Source organism: Anolis sagrei, chromosome 1, assembly GCF_037176765.1.
Source record: "Anolis sagrei isolate rAnoSag1 chromosome 1, rAnoSag1.mat, whole genome shotgun sequence".
Lineage (NCBI taxonomy): Eukaryota > Metazoa > Chordata > Lepidosauria > Squamata > Dactyloidae > Anolis > Anolis sagrei.
In genome coordinates, this window is record NC_090021.1 from 254,052,084 (window position 1) to 254,068,755 (window position 16,672).

General features: G+C 39.1%; 1 protein-coding gene across 3 annotated transcripts in view; it reads right to left on the reverse strand.

Moving 5' to 3' along the window:
- DKK3 (dickkopf WNT signaling pathway inhibitor 3) overlaps positions 1 to 16,672 on the reverse strand; it is a 41,651-nt gene that overhangs the window by 1,988 nt on the left and 22,991 nt on the right. For all 3 annotated transcript variants that reach the window (XM_060766912.2, XM_060766900.2, XM_060766906.2), the window contains 3 exons: positions 5,276 to 5,368; positions 3,148 to 3,292; positions 1,816 to 1,972 (listed from right to left, as the gene is read on the reverse strand). In XM_060766912.2, coding sequence (XP_060622895.2) covers positions 1,816 to 1,972; positions 3,148 to 3,292; positions 5,276 to 5,368 — 395 coding nt within the window. The remainder of the gene's footprint in view (positions 1 to 1,815; positions 1,973 to 3,147; positions 3,293 to 5,275; positions 5,369 to 16,672) is intronic.

A 16,672-nucleotide genomic window follows, 5' to 3' on the forward strand; every position in this document is an offset into this window, starting at 1 on the left:
CCTCCAGGGAGGCCCTGCTTTCCGTCCCGCCATTGTCACAGGCGCGTTTAGTGGGGACGAGAGACAGGGCCTTCTCGGTGATTGTTCCCCAGCTATGGAACTCCCTTCCTTGTGAGATCAGGTCGGCCCCCTCCCTCCTGTCCTTTAGAAGGATGGTAAAAACTTCGCTGTGGGACCAAGCTTTTGGGACAGGGCAATGAAGCAACAATGGGATAGATGACAGGGTCAATTGGATTTGATGCAGATGGCTAGGACCGTTTTAAATTGTGTTATTTTAAAATGGTGTATTTTAATATTTAGATAAATGTTTTTAATGTATTGTCGAAGGCTTTCATGGCTGGGATCACTGGGTTGTTGTAGTTTTTTCCGGGCTATATGGCCATGTTCTGGAGGCAATTTTTCTCCTGACATAGATGCAGGCGAAACATCAGGAGAAATATTGCCTCCAGAACATGGCCATATAGCCCGGAAAAACCTACAACAACCCAATGTTTTTAATGTTTATGTATTGTACCCAGGCATTGAATGTTCGCCATGTATATGTTGTGCTCCGCTCTGAGTCCCCTTTGGGGTGAGAAGGGCGGAATATAAGTGTTTTAAATAAATAATAAATAATAAATATATTAAGATCTTCTGGGGAAGACCTGCTCTCGGTCCTGCCTCCTTCGCAGGTGCGGTTGGTGGGGACAAGAGACGGGGTCTTCTCCGTGGTGAACCCTCAGCTATGGAACTCTCTCCCAAGTGAAATTAGATCAGCCTCTTCCTCCTGACCTTCAGGAAAAGGCTAAAAACTTAGATGTGGGACCAATAATTCAATTAGCAATCTACTAGTGCAATAAGAGAACATGGAATCAGTAAAAACATATCAAACATTATAAACCACTTATTTAAAATAATGCAATCCGATATCATAGTCTGTGATGGTTCCAGCTTGTCATTGCATTATGGAATAATGTTTTTAATGATTGTTTTAATATATATGTTTATTTTACTGATATATGTTATGTTTATTTGGCATTGAATCGCTGCCTATATATGTAAGCCGCCCTGAGTCCCCTGCAGGATGAGAAGGGCAGGGTATACATATGGTAAATAAATAAATATTTTTGTTATATGTGGAAACGAAATTGTGACTTCCTTATCAACTCACTTCTTTTAGCAGAGATAAGGATATGGGTTTTCTGCTTTACACTAACCTTAACACTAAGGTTATTTAAGGACTTTCTTCCATATTTTCCTAGCTCATGTATCTAGATAAAACAAATCTCATCTCCCTCATTAAAGCTTTCTGGCTTTAATGCTTGCAGGATGTACCACAAGTTCAACTTTTTAAAGGATTTGTTGTCCCCACCAGTATCATATACCGTATCTGTCCAAACATCTATCAAAACAAATGAAGAGATGTTCAAATGTAAAAAAAAAAAAAGGAAACAATTATAATAGAAGTAAGTTAAAAGAAGCAAGATAATTTTGTATTCAGAAGGAATAAAGAGTTCAAGAAGAAAAGAGAAGCTGTAGCAACTATAGTAAAATTAGCCCTTGTTCATATACAAGTCTTGGGGCACAGTTGTAGTACCATGATTGCCATCTTAACAGCTATGACAACATCCTATTGGTTTAGGAAGCAATATTTAGAATTCTCAGTCAGACTGCTCTCTTGACTCATCAAACTACAAATCCCAAATTTCCACTGGATGCTGTCATGCCAGTTAAAATGTAATCATAATGCTAAAATTGCACAATGTTAAAGGATCATTTAGACCTGCAGCTCTGGTAAGGCAATTTAGGCTTGTGGCACTTATTCCTAAGTCTTACCTCTGAACCTGACAGATGAATCCATGGGAACATGGACAACGATCAAGGGCTCCATCCGGCTCTAGCTCCCAGGTAATAAGGTTAAGAAGCATGTTTGAAGGGTCATAGCAAGGCTCTCTCTCTCCAGCTAGTGGAGTGCACACAGGGAACAGAAGATCTGTGGGCAAACATGAGATAGTTCAATTATCCCTTTGATCTTGTCCACTTAAGAGTTAGTACACATGGGGATGACATTTAGACATGCAATGCTTTAACTCTTTGAGCTAAAACTATTTTTTAAGCTAATGGCTGTCCTTTTCTGTACTAAGATCTAACTACAATGTGTTGTCGAAGCCTTTCATGGCTGGACTCACTGGGTGGTTGTAGGTTTTTCAGGCTGTATGGCCATGTTCTAAAAGTATTACTTCTAGAACATAGCCATACAGCCTGAAAAACCTCTAACTACAATGTTTAGTAAGTTCTTAATATTCACTTTGGCTGCAAAAATAGAATATATCACTAATGGCACATAGATTCAAACCCATACCAGAAATCATGACACAAATGTAATTTGTCTCATGTGTACTTCCCAGTGTCCTTCACTTTGCTTTGGATTTTGATGCTACCTTCCCTTCAAGAAGTCACCGAACTGGGAGGCACCCAGAGTATAAGCAGGGCAACAACAGGAGAAGATTTCTGGGGTTCAACATTTTACAAGTTCAACATTCTTACAGTATTTCCTGCTCAAGAAGGAGGATATAAGGTCTATAAGGATTTACAAAAAATGATGAGGGGTGAGCCCCTCGATTTCAACATAGTCATCAACTATTCTGTGCCAGGTATTTCTTTACACAATAATAGTTTTTTTCCCATTTTACAAAAGGCCAAGAGAGTAAGAGACAGTGGGAGTTCCTAACTCCTTCCCATCATGTTTTACTAGTTTGTATAGGAAATCACTTTCACTGGCAAGTTTGTTTCATTTCAAGGAATGTCTGAAACAATCTAATTCTTTCCAACACTGAGCTGCCCTCTGGACACAAGACATGGTGAACCATATCTTAGCATTTCTAGCAGCACATCTTCCAGACAAAATTTTAAAAGAATTACCAAGAGGTAAAATATGCTCTTTTTCGACAATATGATGCCCAGTCATTGAGGACAATGGTTTCTCATTTCATCCCATGTGTAAACCATCTATATCCAATAGGCACTTTAATATTCATTAGTAATATTAACACAGCTTAGCTGACACAGTTAAAATAGGAGCTGATACTTTGATATAGTGACTTAGGGGAAAACCTTTCATGCTTGGAAAAGAATAAGAACAACAGAAAGTATGATAATGTGACCAACCTTTTGAGAATGCACAACACATTCCAGGATTGCAGTCATGCTGGTTTTCACAAATGGTTCCATTTTCTCCTCTAGAAGCAGTTTTCATGCACTCTCCCCAGACACAGAGTTGGTGCCCACAACACTCCACATCTCGAGAACAACGCTTAGGGATAGATGTGGGGAGAAGGGAGAAAAAGGAATATACATGTCAATAACTAAAGATTAAACGTCAGTGAACAGTGATAAATAATCAAGACAATGGTGAGAAGCCAGTTGCAGATAAGTTATGATTACAGCAAGGAACTGCATTAAACAAACCTGTTTAATCAGTTTTCAACTATAAAAACACACCCCACCACTGTTTCAGTCATTATATAAAGCCCTAAATCCCATCATAACAATCTTCCCATCAAGCTCACCAACACAAAACATGAAAATACCGTTTGATTAGAGCAGGTAAAGCAAACAGAAGGAGATGATCAGTCTTTGTGTTGCAATGCACAAATAGCAGAAATCTTCAATCAGCACATGCCAGCATGTGTGCATGCATGCAGTCTCTCTCATACATACATGAATGGAAACATGCACACACAAACCACCCATGTTCAATATGCTTTAAAAATTCAATATTGAAAAGGATCCCTAGCTATGGATCTTTCAATCTAGAACAGCACTCCTAAATTACTGGACTGCAACTCCCATCAGCCTTGGTCAAACAACAGAAGACACCAAGAGAAATGGAAAGAAGTGTAGCTACTGAAAACATAAGTGGGTACATTGACTGAACGTAAGTTTGCAGAAGAGCATGGGGGCTAGGTAGCTCTATCAAAAATTTCAAGGAAAACAGAGATTTGTGGAGAAGGATTTCAGGTAAATAAAAAAGATGACACACAAAGCCAGGCCATGTCTACAGAAAGGAAAAATATTTTTTCCTATTATATTTTAGGTTTGATACCACATTCTTGTAAGTTTTCTTGCAGAACAGTTGTCTCTAGATCAGGCATGGGCAAACTTCGGCCCTCCAAGTATTTCGGACTTCAACTCCGACAATTCCTAACAGCCTACAGATGCATCCCTCCCAGGTAATTTACCCAGCCCCACCTTAAATTTTAGACTTAGGGTCACCCTAATTCTGAATGATTTGAAGGCACACAAAAATAACAACAATCCTAGTTAACTTGACTCTCTCATCAGCCAAAAGCAGGCCCATACTTCCCATTGAAAAACTGTTAAGTTTATGTTGGTTAAAATTGTTCTTCATTTTAAATATTGTATTGTTCTTTCATATATATTTTTTGCATTACAAATAAGATATGTGTAGTGTGCATAGGAATTTGTTCATCCCCCCCCCAAAAAAAAACTATAGTCCAACCCCCCAACAGACTGTGAACCAGCCCTCAGCTTTAAAAGTTTGAGGACCCCTTGCTCGTGACAAAAACTGCAGTATGCAGGGTGGCCAGGAGAGAGAAAAAAATATGGTAGATGCACGACACCATTGTATGTATGCCAGCACAGGTGGCAGTGGTAGCAGAAAAGGGCTGAGAAAGTAATCAGGCACTAGAGAAATAAACTGCTCAGAATTCTTGAAGGTATCCTTCTTAGCCTCTTGCAATAAGTACATCTTATGACATTTCTAAGATTGTAAGTGTGTGTATGTACAAGGTTTTGTGTACTATCTGTATGAGAAGAAGGAGAGAAAAAAACATGTAATACTATGAAACAAATTAGAATGGCCAGTTATCCGAAAAGATACCTTTATAAGAACCCTGATCTTGTTCCAGTTAGTTTTAATGACTTCACAGCAACCCAGAATAAATCTGAAAGATCAATGACTCTATCTAGGAAATATAAAGTATCATGTAGTTATAAAAAGAGTTTGGGTTCATGCCAGTGGATATTAATCCCTTTAATGTCACAAGCCATAGGTTCATTTAATAAATCAAATATTGAAGGGGAATAAAGGAAACACATCATTAGCATCTCATTCTCCTTGAAGTTTATGGAATGATACATAAGATTGATTGCATATGGACCCTGAAAATAGAAAACTGCTCCAAGCATCATGCAAGAAATATAATTCAGTGTTTAATCCACTAACTAATTTCAGCTCACCTCATTAACAACATGTGAAAAATGAAAAACTCACTTTGTGCTCAATTTTGCAGTCACGACATTTGTACTCTAAACCTGAGAATTCACAGTATTTTCCAGTTACACAGTCCTCGTCAATAATGCATTCCTAGAAGAAAAAAAGAAAATATATGACTGTTATGAGACTTTTTATACAACTAAATTCAGGTTTCTTTGGAACATTCTTTACTCAAATTTCTAATAACTTTGAAGCTTTTTTTATCAGCAAAGGCAATATCAGGGTGGTATATGAAAGTTAAAAGAACAATAGAACAGGAAAAAAGTAAGCAGGTAGTGATAATCTAAAATCAATTTATATTCTGCACTTAACCTGATTTTTAAAAAATCTACTTAATCTTTCTGCACAAATATGATATGATAGCAAAAAGAATGAAGAGTTGACACATATTGCTTTATAAACCAGTGTTATGAGATCAGACTTATCCTGGAAAAGGATTTTTTTTTTGCAGTGAGTCATATATAGCAGAGCTTCTTGAACCTTTTCCACCTCATACCTTTCCACCCAAGAAATGTTGACGTGACCAGAGGTATATAAAATAGGTATAAAAATCAAACATTTACTGATAATAAATCAGCATTTTCAGTACTTAAAGCAGGCTTATTTTCCTTTGTGTGGAGTACAGCTAAAGCATTTTTTGCACACAGTCCACTGTAAACACTGCATGTTGCTGCTAACAGATCTGTGTAAATAGGTGGCATTCAGAAACCTTTTACTTTTGCCAAATATTTCTGGACCCCAACATTGACCCCATTTGTGGCTGGGACCCTCAGTTTAAGAAGGAATTTTGAAAACTGCCTTATTATATACACTACTAGCCTGATACTGTTCAACCAGTCTGGCAATGTCTCTCTAGAGTTTCAAACAACATTCCTTCCTAATCCATCTGGAGAGCATTGATATTTCCTGGTGGCATCTTATCCAAACCTGGTTTAGCTTCTGAGATCTGGTAAGATCAGGTGTGCTGAGGGTTAAAATCCCATTCTACTCACTGGGGCAGCGAACAAGACCAGACATATTAGAAACCAATGGAGTGGCTACACTCAAGAGAGCAAACCTACATATCTTGATTTTATGAAGTGTATAACAGTTTTTCCATGAGAACTGTAAACTTATTGAGGTGAAATGGGTAAAATGAGCCATTATGGCACATTTCCCCCTATTTCTTCAGGGTGGAAAACCCCCATGCCAATAAGGTCTCCTAGCTGTGTGTGGGCCTGCAGCATACTCTTTGCAACTTTATTTCTTGTCCTTGGAGATATAGAAGGTTACTATTATTGAGGCATGCTTGCATTTCTGTGGTTTTTCTGGGTCTGCTAGAAAAACAGCAAGTATGAGCAATATCAATTTGGTTCCCAAGGGAGTTTGAGGCAGCCACTGTTTTAGCTGTATTCCATATGCTCTCATTCTATAGCCAAGTTTCACGCTGTCAGTCTTTCCAGCCATCGCTTTAGCACAGAAGTGGGACTGTCAGTTTGCAGTCATAAGCCTCCTGTTGCTGGCTTTCTACACTCATCTAACTTGACTTCTATGTATCAATCAATCAAAACTTTATTTATATCCTGCCCTATCTCCCCGTGGGGACTCAGAGTGGCTCATAGACATAAAATGGCAAATATTTAATGCCTTGTACTGTAATAAATAATAGTACAACTTAAATAAAATACAATTTAAATAGTATAAAACAAATCGTTATAATAGCAATAATAACCATCCTATAAAACACATTAAAACAATATCAGTAAAGGGGAAATTTAAAAGCCATTTCCATAAACCATGCCACATTTCATAAGGAATCACTGGCTGTTTCCTGCTCTTCATTGCTAAAAATCTTTCTCTCCTTTGTTTTCTTTTTAAGTCACTCTTCTTTGGAATTATGCTTTTTCTTCACATTGGAGTCAGGAGAACTATTATGTGAGACTTTGGCACTTCACAAATCTTCCTAGCCTGGGCTCTCTTGAGAAGGCACTCACATCAGAAAGGGTAACTGCTTGGAAGATGAGAGCCAATTCCTGTGAATTCCTCTCTATAGTCCCCAGCCACTAGAGAGCACACCAAGATAACTTCCTCTTTCATCCATATCCTAGTCATTGCGGATGAGATAAGGAGGAACAAATTATTTGTGGTAGTGGAGTTTGCCTGTTTGTTGTTAAAATACTTCTTTCTTTGTGCCTTCAAGCCATTTTCAGTTTATGGCAACAGAGATAATTTTATTCTATTTTTAAAAAGTGCACCTAGTACGAAATGCTATTTTTTTCTAGGGGGAAACTGTTGCATGTAAAAAAGATATTACTTGTGGCAGATGTCAGTTCTTTCTTAGGTAAAGGCAAAGGTTTTCTCCTGACATTAAGTCCAGTTATGTCCAACTCTGGGGGTTGGTGCTCATCTCCATTTCTAAGCCGAAGAGCCAACATTGTCCATAGACACCTTCAAGGTCATGTGGCCAGCATGACTGCATGGAGCACCGTTACCTTCCCGCTGGAGTGGTACCTACTGATCTACTCACATTTGCATGTTTTCAAACAGCTAGGTTGGCAGAAGCTGGGGCTAACAGTGGGAGCTCACCTTGTGACCTTTCAAACAGCAACTTCAGCACCTCAGCTGTTTAACCCACTGTGACCTTTCAGTCAGCAAGTTCAGTACCTCAGCAGTTTAACCCATTGTGCCGTCAGGGGCTCCTCATCTAACTTATGGAGGACAAATAAATTTAGAAACAGTTTTGCTGCCCGAAAGCAGCAATGACCATGTTTCTCGATGGCTGCTTCCAGGCTACGTCATTCCCTCTTATGAGAGGGTAGGTTGACCCTCTCCTCTGTATTCCTTGTGGTATTAGGCAAAGGCATTTCAATTAACTCAGGCCTTTGAGTACTAATTGGCCATAGATCTTTAGATTTAATTTTTATCATTGTTATGTTGCTGCAACTATCTTTTCAACTGTTTTAAATTAGTGTTTCAGTGTAACTGTTTATTCAATTGCTTTTTAAGTATGGTATTATCTATCTTGTAAGTGCATTTGATTTAATCCATATGTTAGTTTATCTTGTATGCTTCTGGGGGGGGGGGGAGATATAAACAAAAAATAAAATTGAAATAAAATGAGGTATTTTTCCCACCTGTGGACATAGTAGTGGTATATTCCACATTTGCAGTCACCCTTTTGCTATGCTTTTTTACTCTTGGGAATCCTGTGGCTAACTCACTGTAACTGTATTTATGAATTACACTCAATACCCTACATACCCTGCAATTTAAGGTTTTAAAATGGATCAATCGTATAAAATTTATTTAATCACCCAGTTTCTTGAAACTCAAGCAGTTATTAATGGGGGGGGGGGGGTAACAGGAGTGAATTAATCCAAAGGTGGACAACTTGCAGTCTTTCTTTAGTTCTAGTTACAACTGTCAAGGATGAGAAATGATAGAAGCTGCTGCTAAGTACACTGAGTTGGGATGTGGGCTGTCTACATGCCAAATCCCCCAAACCACTTGGCTCAATCTCTCTCACACACACCCTGACCTGCTTCACAGGGCTGATGTGAAGATAAAGGAGGAGCAGCAGCAGAGCACAAATGTTGCCTTGAATATATAAACTCAACTAATGAACAATGTATCTAGATGGCCGTATATTTCCCACCTTCACTTTAAATCAAGGTGAAAGAAGAAAGTGCAAAAGCTGGGTTGCAGTTAAACATAAAAAAACCAAGATTCTGGCAACTGGACTGATTGATAACTGGGAAATAGAGGGAGAAAGCATAGAGGCTGTGACAGACTTTGTATTTCTAGGTGCAAAGATTACTGCAGACGCAGACTGCAGCCAGGAAATCAGAAGACGTTTACTTCTTGGGAGGAGAGCAATCACCAATCTTGATAAAATAGTGAAGAGTAGAGACATCACCCTGGCAACGAAGATCCGCATAGTTAAAGCAATAGTATTCCCCATAGTAACCTATGGATGTGACAGCTGGACCACAGGGAAGGCTGAGCGAAGGAAAATAAACGCCTTTGAACTGTGGTGTTGGAGGAAAATTATGAGAGTGCCTTGGAGAAGATCCAACCAGTCCATACTTCAGGAAATAAAATATCCTTCCCTCCAATGACTGCTCATTGGAGGGAAGGATATTAGAGGCAAAGATGAAGTATTTTGGCCGCATAAGACAGGAAAGCTTAGAGAAGACAAGGATGCTGGGGAAAATGGAAGGAAAAAGGAAGAGGGGCTGACCAAGGGCAAGATGGATGGATGGTATCCTTGAAGTGACTGGCTTGACTCTGAAGGAGCTGGGGGTGGTGAAGGCCAACAGGGAGCTCTGGCGTGGGCTGGTCCATGAGGTCAAAAAGAGCCGGAAGTGACTAAACTAATAAACTACAACAAACATTTTAAATCATGAATTTGTTAATTTTCTTAAACTCTAGCAAACATAATCTGTCTCTACTCAGATATCCATGGGCCTAAAACCTCTCTCAGTGATTGTAGTGTTTTGCTTGACATCTGCTTAGTCTGGTATTTAGCACAGATGAATGAGTTCAGTTTCAGTAACAGCCAAATATGAGACACACAAAATAAGGATGGAAACACAAAACAGCTTGTAGTACAGAAGGTCACTGAGGTGATGGAAGAGAGAAGAGGAAGAGGGAGGTAGGAAGAGAGGGAGGGAAAGAAAGGAAGAGGGGGTAGTCCCCCCCCCCTTGATATTCTAGGATCAGTCCCAGCTCTGAATTCTTAGGATTGTTTTTTACTTTCTCTTCCCCTGCTAAAAATACAGCAGTTTCCACTTTCTTTTGGAAGGAAAAGTCTTGAGGGATGAGACTAAATAACCTTCTTAGCAAGGTTCCTTTTTGCAATAGAAGAGCTTAGATCATCTTCTTGGTCCTTTGTGGAGATTGCCTATCCCAAGTGCAGAAAGATAGGTGGGTTGCTGCTAGAGCGGAAGCACTTTTGACATGGTCCTCCTTCACCTCCTCATCTGTGAACTATCCCTTCTCAAAAGACATGCTTCATCACACTAGAGAATGAATCCACTTTATTCTGCATCCTGCAGAATTCTGGGGTTTGTAGTGAGGCTGTTAAAGGCTCCTCCCTAAACTACACACCCCATAATTCTGCAGGAGGCAGCAACCGGATTTAAAGTGGATTCATTCTCTAGCATGATGAGGTAGTTATGGAACCCACAAAAAGGATTTTTCAACAACAGTTGAAAACCTTTTCAGTCTTTCAAGAACAAACTGTTTCAATTGTGTATTTCAAACAGATCCTTACAATGTTGTTGCTTTTTGTTGTTCTTCATACTTTTTTTAAAAAAAAACTATGTTTTATTACATTTTATATTTTATGAATTCAATCTTTATCTCGGGAACCAGCCAGAGCATTTCAACTATTGTAGTGTGCAGAAATGAAGTTAACAAAAAAGCTGTTGTGCGTGCAACACTAATGACACCAACAGTGAACTGCATTCTCTTGAAGAAATGTTTGGCTAGCCATGTACAGTAATTTATTGTGCATTTGAAACTGACATCTGTCTCATGCCTAGGGCTTCAGGGAAAATTCAATTTCAAACATTTCAAAAAGTTTGAAGTCAGCACACTGAAGGATTAATGTCTTAGAAATATTACAAAGAACCTCATCAGGCACATTTTAGCTAAAATACTTTCCAAGTGCTTTTGCAGACAGTTAGAATTGCTGACTGAGCCAGAAAAAAGGTTTAAGAAACCCTTCATCCTGCTGTAATTATATAGATAGTAGTGTTATATCAAGAATATTACTGCAATGCTATAAAGTTCTCTTCATATTCAGTCATGTAGAAATGATAACCTACTGACAAAGAGCACAGTGTGTTGCATAATGAGGAATTTAATTAGTTAGACTTGAAAAACTCTACATTTCAGGAAATCATTCTATTACAGCAACATCACTCATTTCCAAATTGTCCATCATTTGAGGAAACTGATCCGCTTTGCATCGGCAGATTGCTTCAATGTCCTGCAAGGCACTGGTCTATTTTCAAGAACAAAGACACAACTCATGTAATCAAATATATTGGCTAAGATTGTGCTTACACTGGTAAATGACTTTGTGTGAGAAAAAAACCTGCTCCTTTCCTGGCTGTGCAAAAGAGGCCTAATGGCTCCCAATTCATCTAGTGTGTACACACATACTTCAGTTGGCTGCAGAGATGCACATGGATAGCATTCGACACATGGCATCTGGCAAGAGAGGGGTATGATCTTGCACCTGGACACTGTCAGTTACTATTGTGAGGTCAGGGTAAAGCATTATACAAGGAGGTATATTAGCATTGTGTGTGTGTGTGTCACACCAACCTATCATCAATAAGGTTCTGGTTAATAATGTTCCCATTTTTTTAAACAAAAAATGATTTCTCCTGTCTCAGACTTTTGGTGCCTAATAGGGTTAGACACATGGTATCTCCTCCCCGCTCCCCCCCCCCCCCCAAAATGTTATATTCAGAAAATCCTGAAATTTCCAAAATTCAGGTTTCTGACTACAGGTCAAAGTTGACTAAGTGCCATGTACATGTAAGTATCTAAGTATCTTAGGAATCCATTTACAATTCCTAAATTATTTTAAAAATAAGTGATGCAAGTTTTTTTTATGAACTTGCAACTGTTTGAATACATAGACCATAAATTCAAGAACGGAGACAGTTCCCTATAAAAAAAAGTTGGACCCCAGAATCAAGAATTGAAAAGATACCAGGCAGAGTGTACAATAGCATTTTCTTACTCTACAGAAACTCAGGGAAAAAAAATACTTTGATAAAAATCACTAAGAACTATTTGCCCACCCATCAATGAAATAATGAGACCAGACAACTGTGTTGGGATAAATATGGGCAATTGTTATTAAATTGTTACTTATTTAAACTTTCTTCATGAACTGCAACCAGTTAAAAGTGGGGGTTTGAACTTGATGTTGTGTAAGCCAAGGCAGTGGCCATCCCAGATCTTCTCCTCAGCTGACTTGGGTGAGACATTTGAGTTCCCCACACAAATGACCATGAGTCGTAACCAGGGCAACTGCTTAGGAAAGCTGCATAGAGTATCTAAACCCCAAGTTGAGAAACTTCAGAGATTTGAACTCCCCCACAGCTCCAAGGCATTTCTGTTCTATGTTGCACCCCGCCTCCAGAACTTAGTCTCATTCACTGAGATGGGCAAACAGCCCTCCCCATCCAGCATGGTCGGAAGGAGAAACCCAATTATTATACAGCAGGGTTGCTCATAGTAGTGATTGCTTGATGGGTGCCAGGCCCTGGCAAGTGTCCAGGAAAGAAAAAATGATCACACCTTTAGTTCTGATCCCTGGGACATTGGAAATATAGCTGCCTGTTCCACACACAGTACCTGAGTAGCACTGGTACAAAATATCAACAAAAGTACCATTGTGGGATATGAACACCCATTTCTGTACAGGTTCCTTGGGAAACGTTTTTAGCCCACCTACCTTTCAATGTTATGGTGACAGAATGAAATAAACCCTTGTATGTTGTCCTGAAGAGAACCAAAGTAGTATAATGGTTTGAACATTGGACTATGGCTCTGGAGACTAATTCCCCACACAGTTATGGAAACCCACTGGTTGATCTTGAGCAAATCATACACTTTCAGTCCCAGAAAACCCCATGGTAGGATTGCCTCAGGGTTGCTGTAGTTCAGAAATGACTTGAGAGTACAAATCATCCTTCTTCTCCAGGCTAGTAAACTGGAGTAAATAGATTGCTTCAGTGCAGGCCGAAAGAAGGAATCACACTGAAAAGAGAGAAAGACACTAAAGATTCTCTTAACTCATATTAAGAGAAGAAAATTACCCCTAATGGCACTCAGACTCCAGCCTTGCAAGGATGTCAAAGTCTAGGAACTACCCCCAACCAGCTGCATTAATTTTTACTGTCATTGCTAACAAATGACTTCAAACAATTCACTTAGAACGAAGCAATAGGTGAATATCCACACAATAAAATCATTGAAAGATGGTGAGTACTTGCTTTGGAGGAGTCTCTAGAGCAGAGGTTCCCAACCTGTGGGTCCCCAGGTATTTTGGCCTACAACTCCCAGAAATTCCAGATAGTTTACCAACTGATTTCTGGGAGTTGAAGGCCAAAACATCTGGGGACCCACAGGTTGAGAACCAGTGCTCAAGAGGTTCTAGTCCAAGATTCAAATCATTAGATGACACTGATTTTATTGCTCTTTTTGACACAATGAATTGAGAGTCATACTCGAACTTACGGAGACCGGGATTCAAATCCTTAATTGGTGAGGAACCATGGATCCTCATCTGGTGACCTTGAGCAAGTCCCACTTTCTCACTCAGAGGAAGGCAATGGCAAACCTCCTCTGAACAAATCTTGCCAAGACAACTATACAATGGAATCACTAAGAATCAGAGTTGACTTGAAGGCATATACCACCACAACAATGGTAACACCCTCAAAGCTTCCACAGAAAAATCTTGCCCTTGACCATTTAGCTCTTTCAAGTAATCCTTTCTTACCATACCCAGCAGTAACCCTTGTCAATGTGCACAGCCAGCCAAGTTACTTTGGTCCAAGATACAGAACATCACCCAAAGCATTCCTCCCCATCTAGCAGTAAAAGTACAACTAACACATATAACAATTTTCTGTCATTTCATACAATAGAATGGGGATTATGTGTACACTGCATATTTTAAAAATGTGAACCACAGTTGAAAGAAGAGAAATGAAAGTGCTGCAAGAGCAGCTTCAAACATGCAAATTTTATACTTTCTAATATTTGGTACAAAAACCTGTGACTTGCACTGCTATAATCTCTGCAAAACCTCCTCACACCATGGCTCTAATATGGAATGACTTTAAGGTCTGGTTTACATTTTTTTCTACTGTTACAAACTGCATCAGAACTTTCCATGATTCATCTCTGAAGGAAGATTAGGAAACTTTTGTTTTAAAAAAAGAAGTCTCTCTGTGTTACTGAGCATCAGTGGAAAGACTGCACAAAAAGGTCATTTAATTCAAACCACTTTTTTGAATTAAACAACCTGTGGATAAATTATTTATAGTTACAGAAATGCAGAAAATAAAAATGAATAAAACAATGTCATTTGGGGGAATCAGTATGCTGCTCTATTAAACTTTTAAAATTGAGACAATTATGGGGTGGAAAAGAGGAAAGTCTCAAACCACAGGGCTTAGGATGCCTTTCCTAGAAATGTCAGATTGGCACCCTTTCTGTTATTCTTCCAAAACTTCCTTCATTTTGTTTTGTTTTGTTATTTTGGGGTTGTTTTTTTGTTTGGTTTAGCGTGTTTTTGGTTCAGCAGGTCTTTTGAAGACTAACTGTTCAGGGCAGGAAGGTCTTTCTAAATTGATGCTTATATTTGCTGTTTTTCTTTTGAAGGGCCATGACTTTAACAATTGTAATAGTATGGATCATTTAATCATGTTTTAAAATTTCCATCAAGTGTATCAAATCAATCAATATATTATTTAAGGTTAGTGACCAGTATAGACCATTATGTGCACTTTTTGCTGTACTTTAATTCTTGTAAGCTACCTTATGCTCACATGGGGAGAATATGTATTATAAATCATTCCCTCCTTCTCCTCCTCCTCCTCCATCTTTGTTGCCCATTAGATGCTCATCAAAATTATAACAAGAGGAAAATATTTTCATATGCCTCCAGCTTCACCCTCATATTCCATAGAAGATAGTATTTTATCTCACCTCTGAGGAAGCTTGCCATAGATGCAGGCGAAATGTCGGGAGAAATGCCTCTAGAACATGGCCATATAGCCCGAAAAAACCCACAAGAACTGAGTATTTTATCTGTTTGAAATATATCACTGATGCATTATCCCCAACCTTGGCCACATAAATCACTGTTCACAGGACCAAGCCAGCCAAGATCTACTGGTTCCACAAGTTTGTCCAGAGATGGAAGGGTGAGGTTACGGGTGCATGCTGTGAAGCTTAAGTTGCATTTTGCAAATACAGGATGGAAGGCACAGAAATTACAGGGCTAAATGAAAAGAAGCCAAACTTGGATCACTGATCATTCCAGAGCTGGATTCTTGTATTAGGTTTTTAAACCCACATTTCTCCTATATGGCACTCCAAATGTTAAAACAATTAGAGCAGTCTGAGATATAAAAAGCATTAGACACACTCCTTTAACACGTTATTTTAGAATAGTTAAAAGCACATTTAGACTCCTGTACATTAAAAACCAGCATACCTGTTGTACTACACCAAGCAGTTAAAAACTGAAGGCCTAATTAAATAAAATGGTATTTGCCTACTGGTGAAGAAAAGGCAGAGAAGGGGCCAAACAAGCTTCCTTTGGAAGAGTTTCATAACCTGGGTGTGGCCACGGAGAAAACTCTCTCCTGACTCCTCACCAGCCTTAAATGTGATGGTGGTGGGACCAAGAGAAAGGCCTTCCTCAAAGGGAGAGATGGTCTTTAGGAAATAAGCTGTATAACCCTTTATAGGTAATAACCAATACTTTGAATTATACAGACCAGGAAAGCTGTTTCAGCAAGGGAGTTATATCTATAGTTACAGTTGACCCTGCCCACATTCACAGATTTCTCTTTTGCAGATTTGATTATTCAGAAGTTTGTAGTTGCTGTTTAATTAGTTTGACCTCTTTGTCTCTCAGTCCTTCTGTTGTCCCTCTGTCTGTTCTTCTATGTCTTCTCAACAGTACCAGTGCAATGTACAATTTTCCCTGGATAGTGCTTGGCTGGGAGATCACTAATGAACACTATGTACTCTAGGCTGTATTTCAGAGGAAGAAACTGGCAAAACCACCTCTGAGTATTTATTGCCTAAGAAAACCCTATGAAATTCATAGGGATGCCATAGATCTAGATGTGACTTCAAGGCACATATATGCATCATTTGTTATTCAAAGGCAGCTTCCTGCCATCTTTTGCATGCTCTGGCATATAAAACTTCCAAAATTAACTAGGTGTTAGTAACACAGGGAGAAATTCTAAACTAAAACACAAAGTATTGTCGAAGGCTTTCATGGCTGGAATCACTAGGTTCTTGTGGGGTTTTTTCGGGCTATATGGCCATGTTCTAGAGGCATTTCTCCTGACGTTTCGCCTGCATCTATGGCAAGCATCCTCAGAGGTGAGACCTCACCTCTGAGGATGCTTGCCATAGATGCAGGCAAAACGTCAGGAGAAATGCCTCTAGAACATGGCCATATAGCCCGAAAAAACCCACAAGAACCTAGTAAAACACAAAGCCCTAAAGTACATACCATATACACAGTCCTCACAATATGGAATGCATCACATGAGCAAAATATAGAAATAAATGGGGAAGTGAAACAGAAAAAAGAAAATACCAAGGTTGTGATCCTGTACATGTTTACAAGGGAAC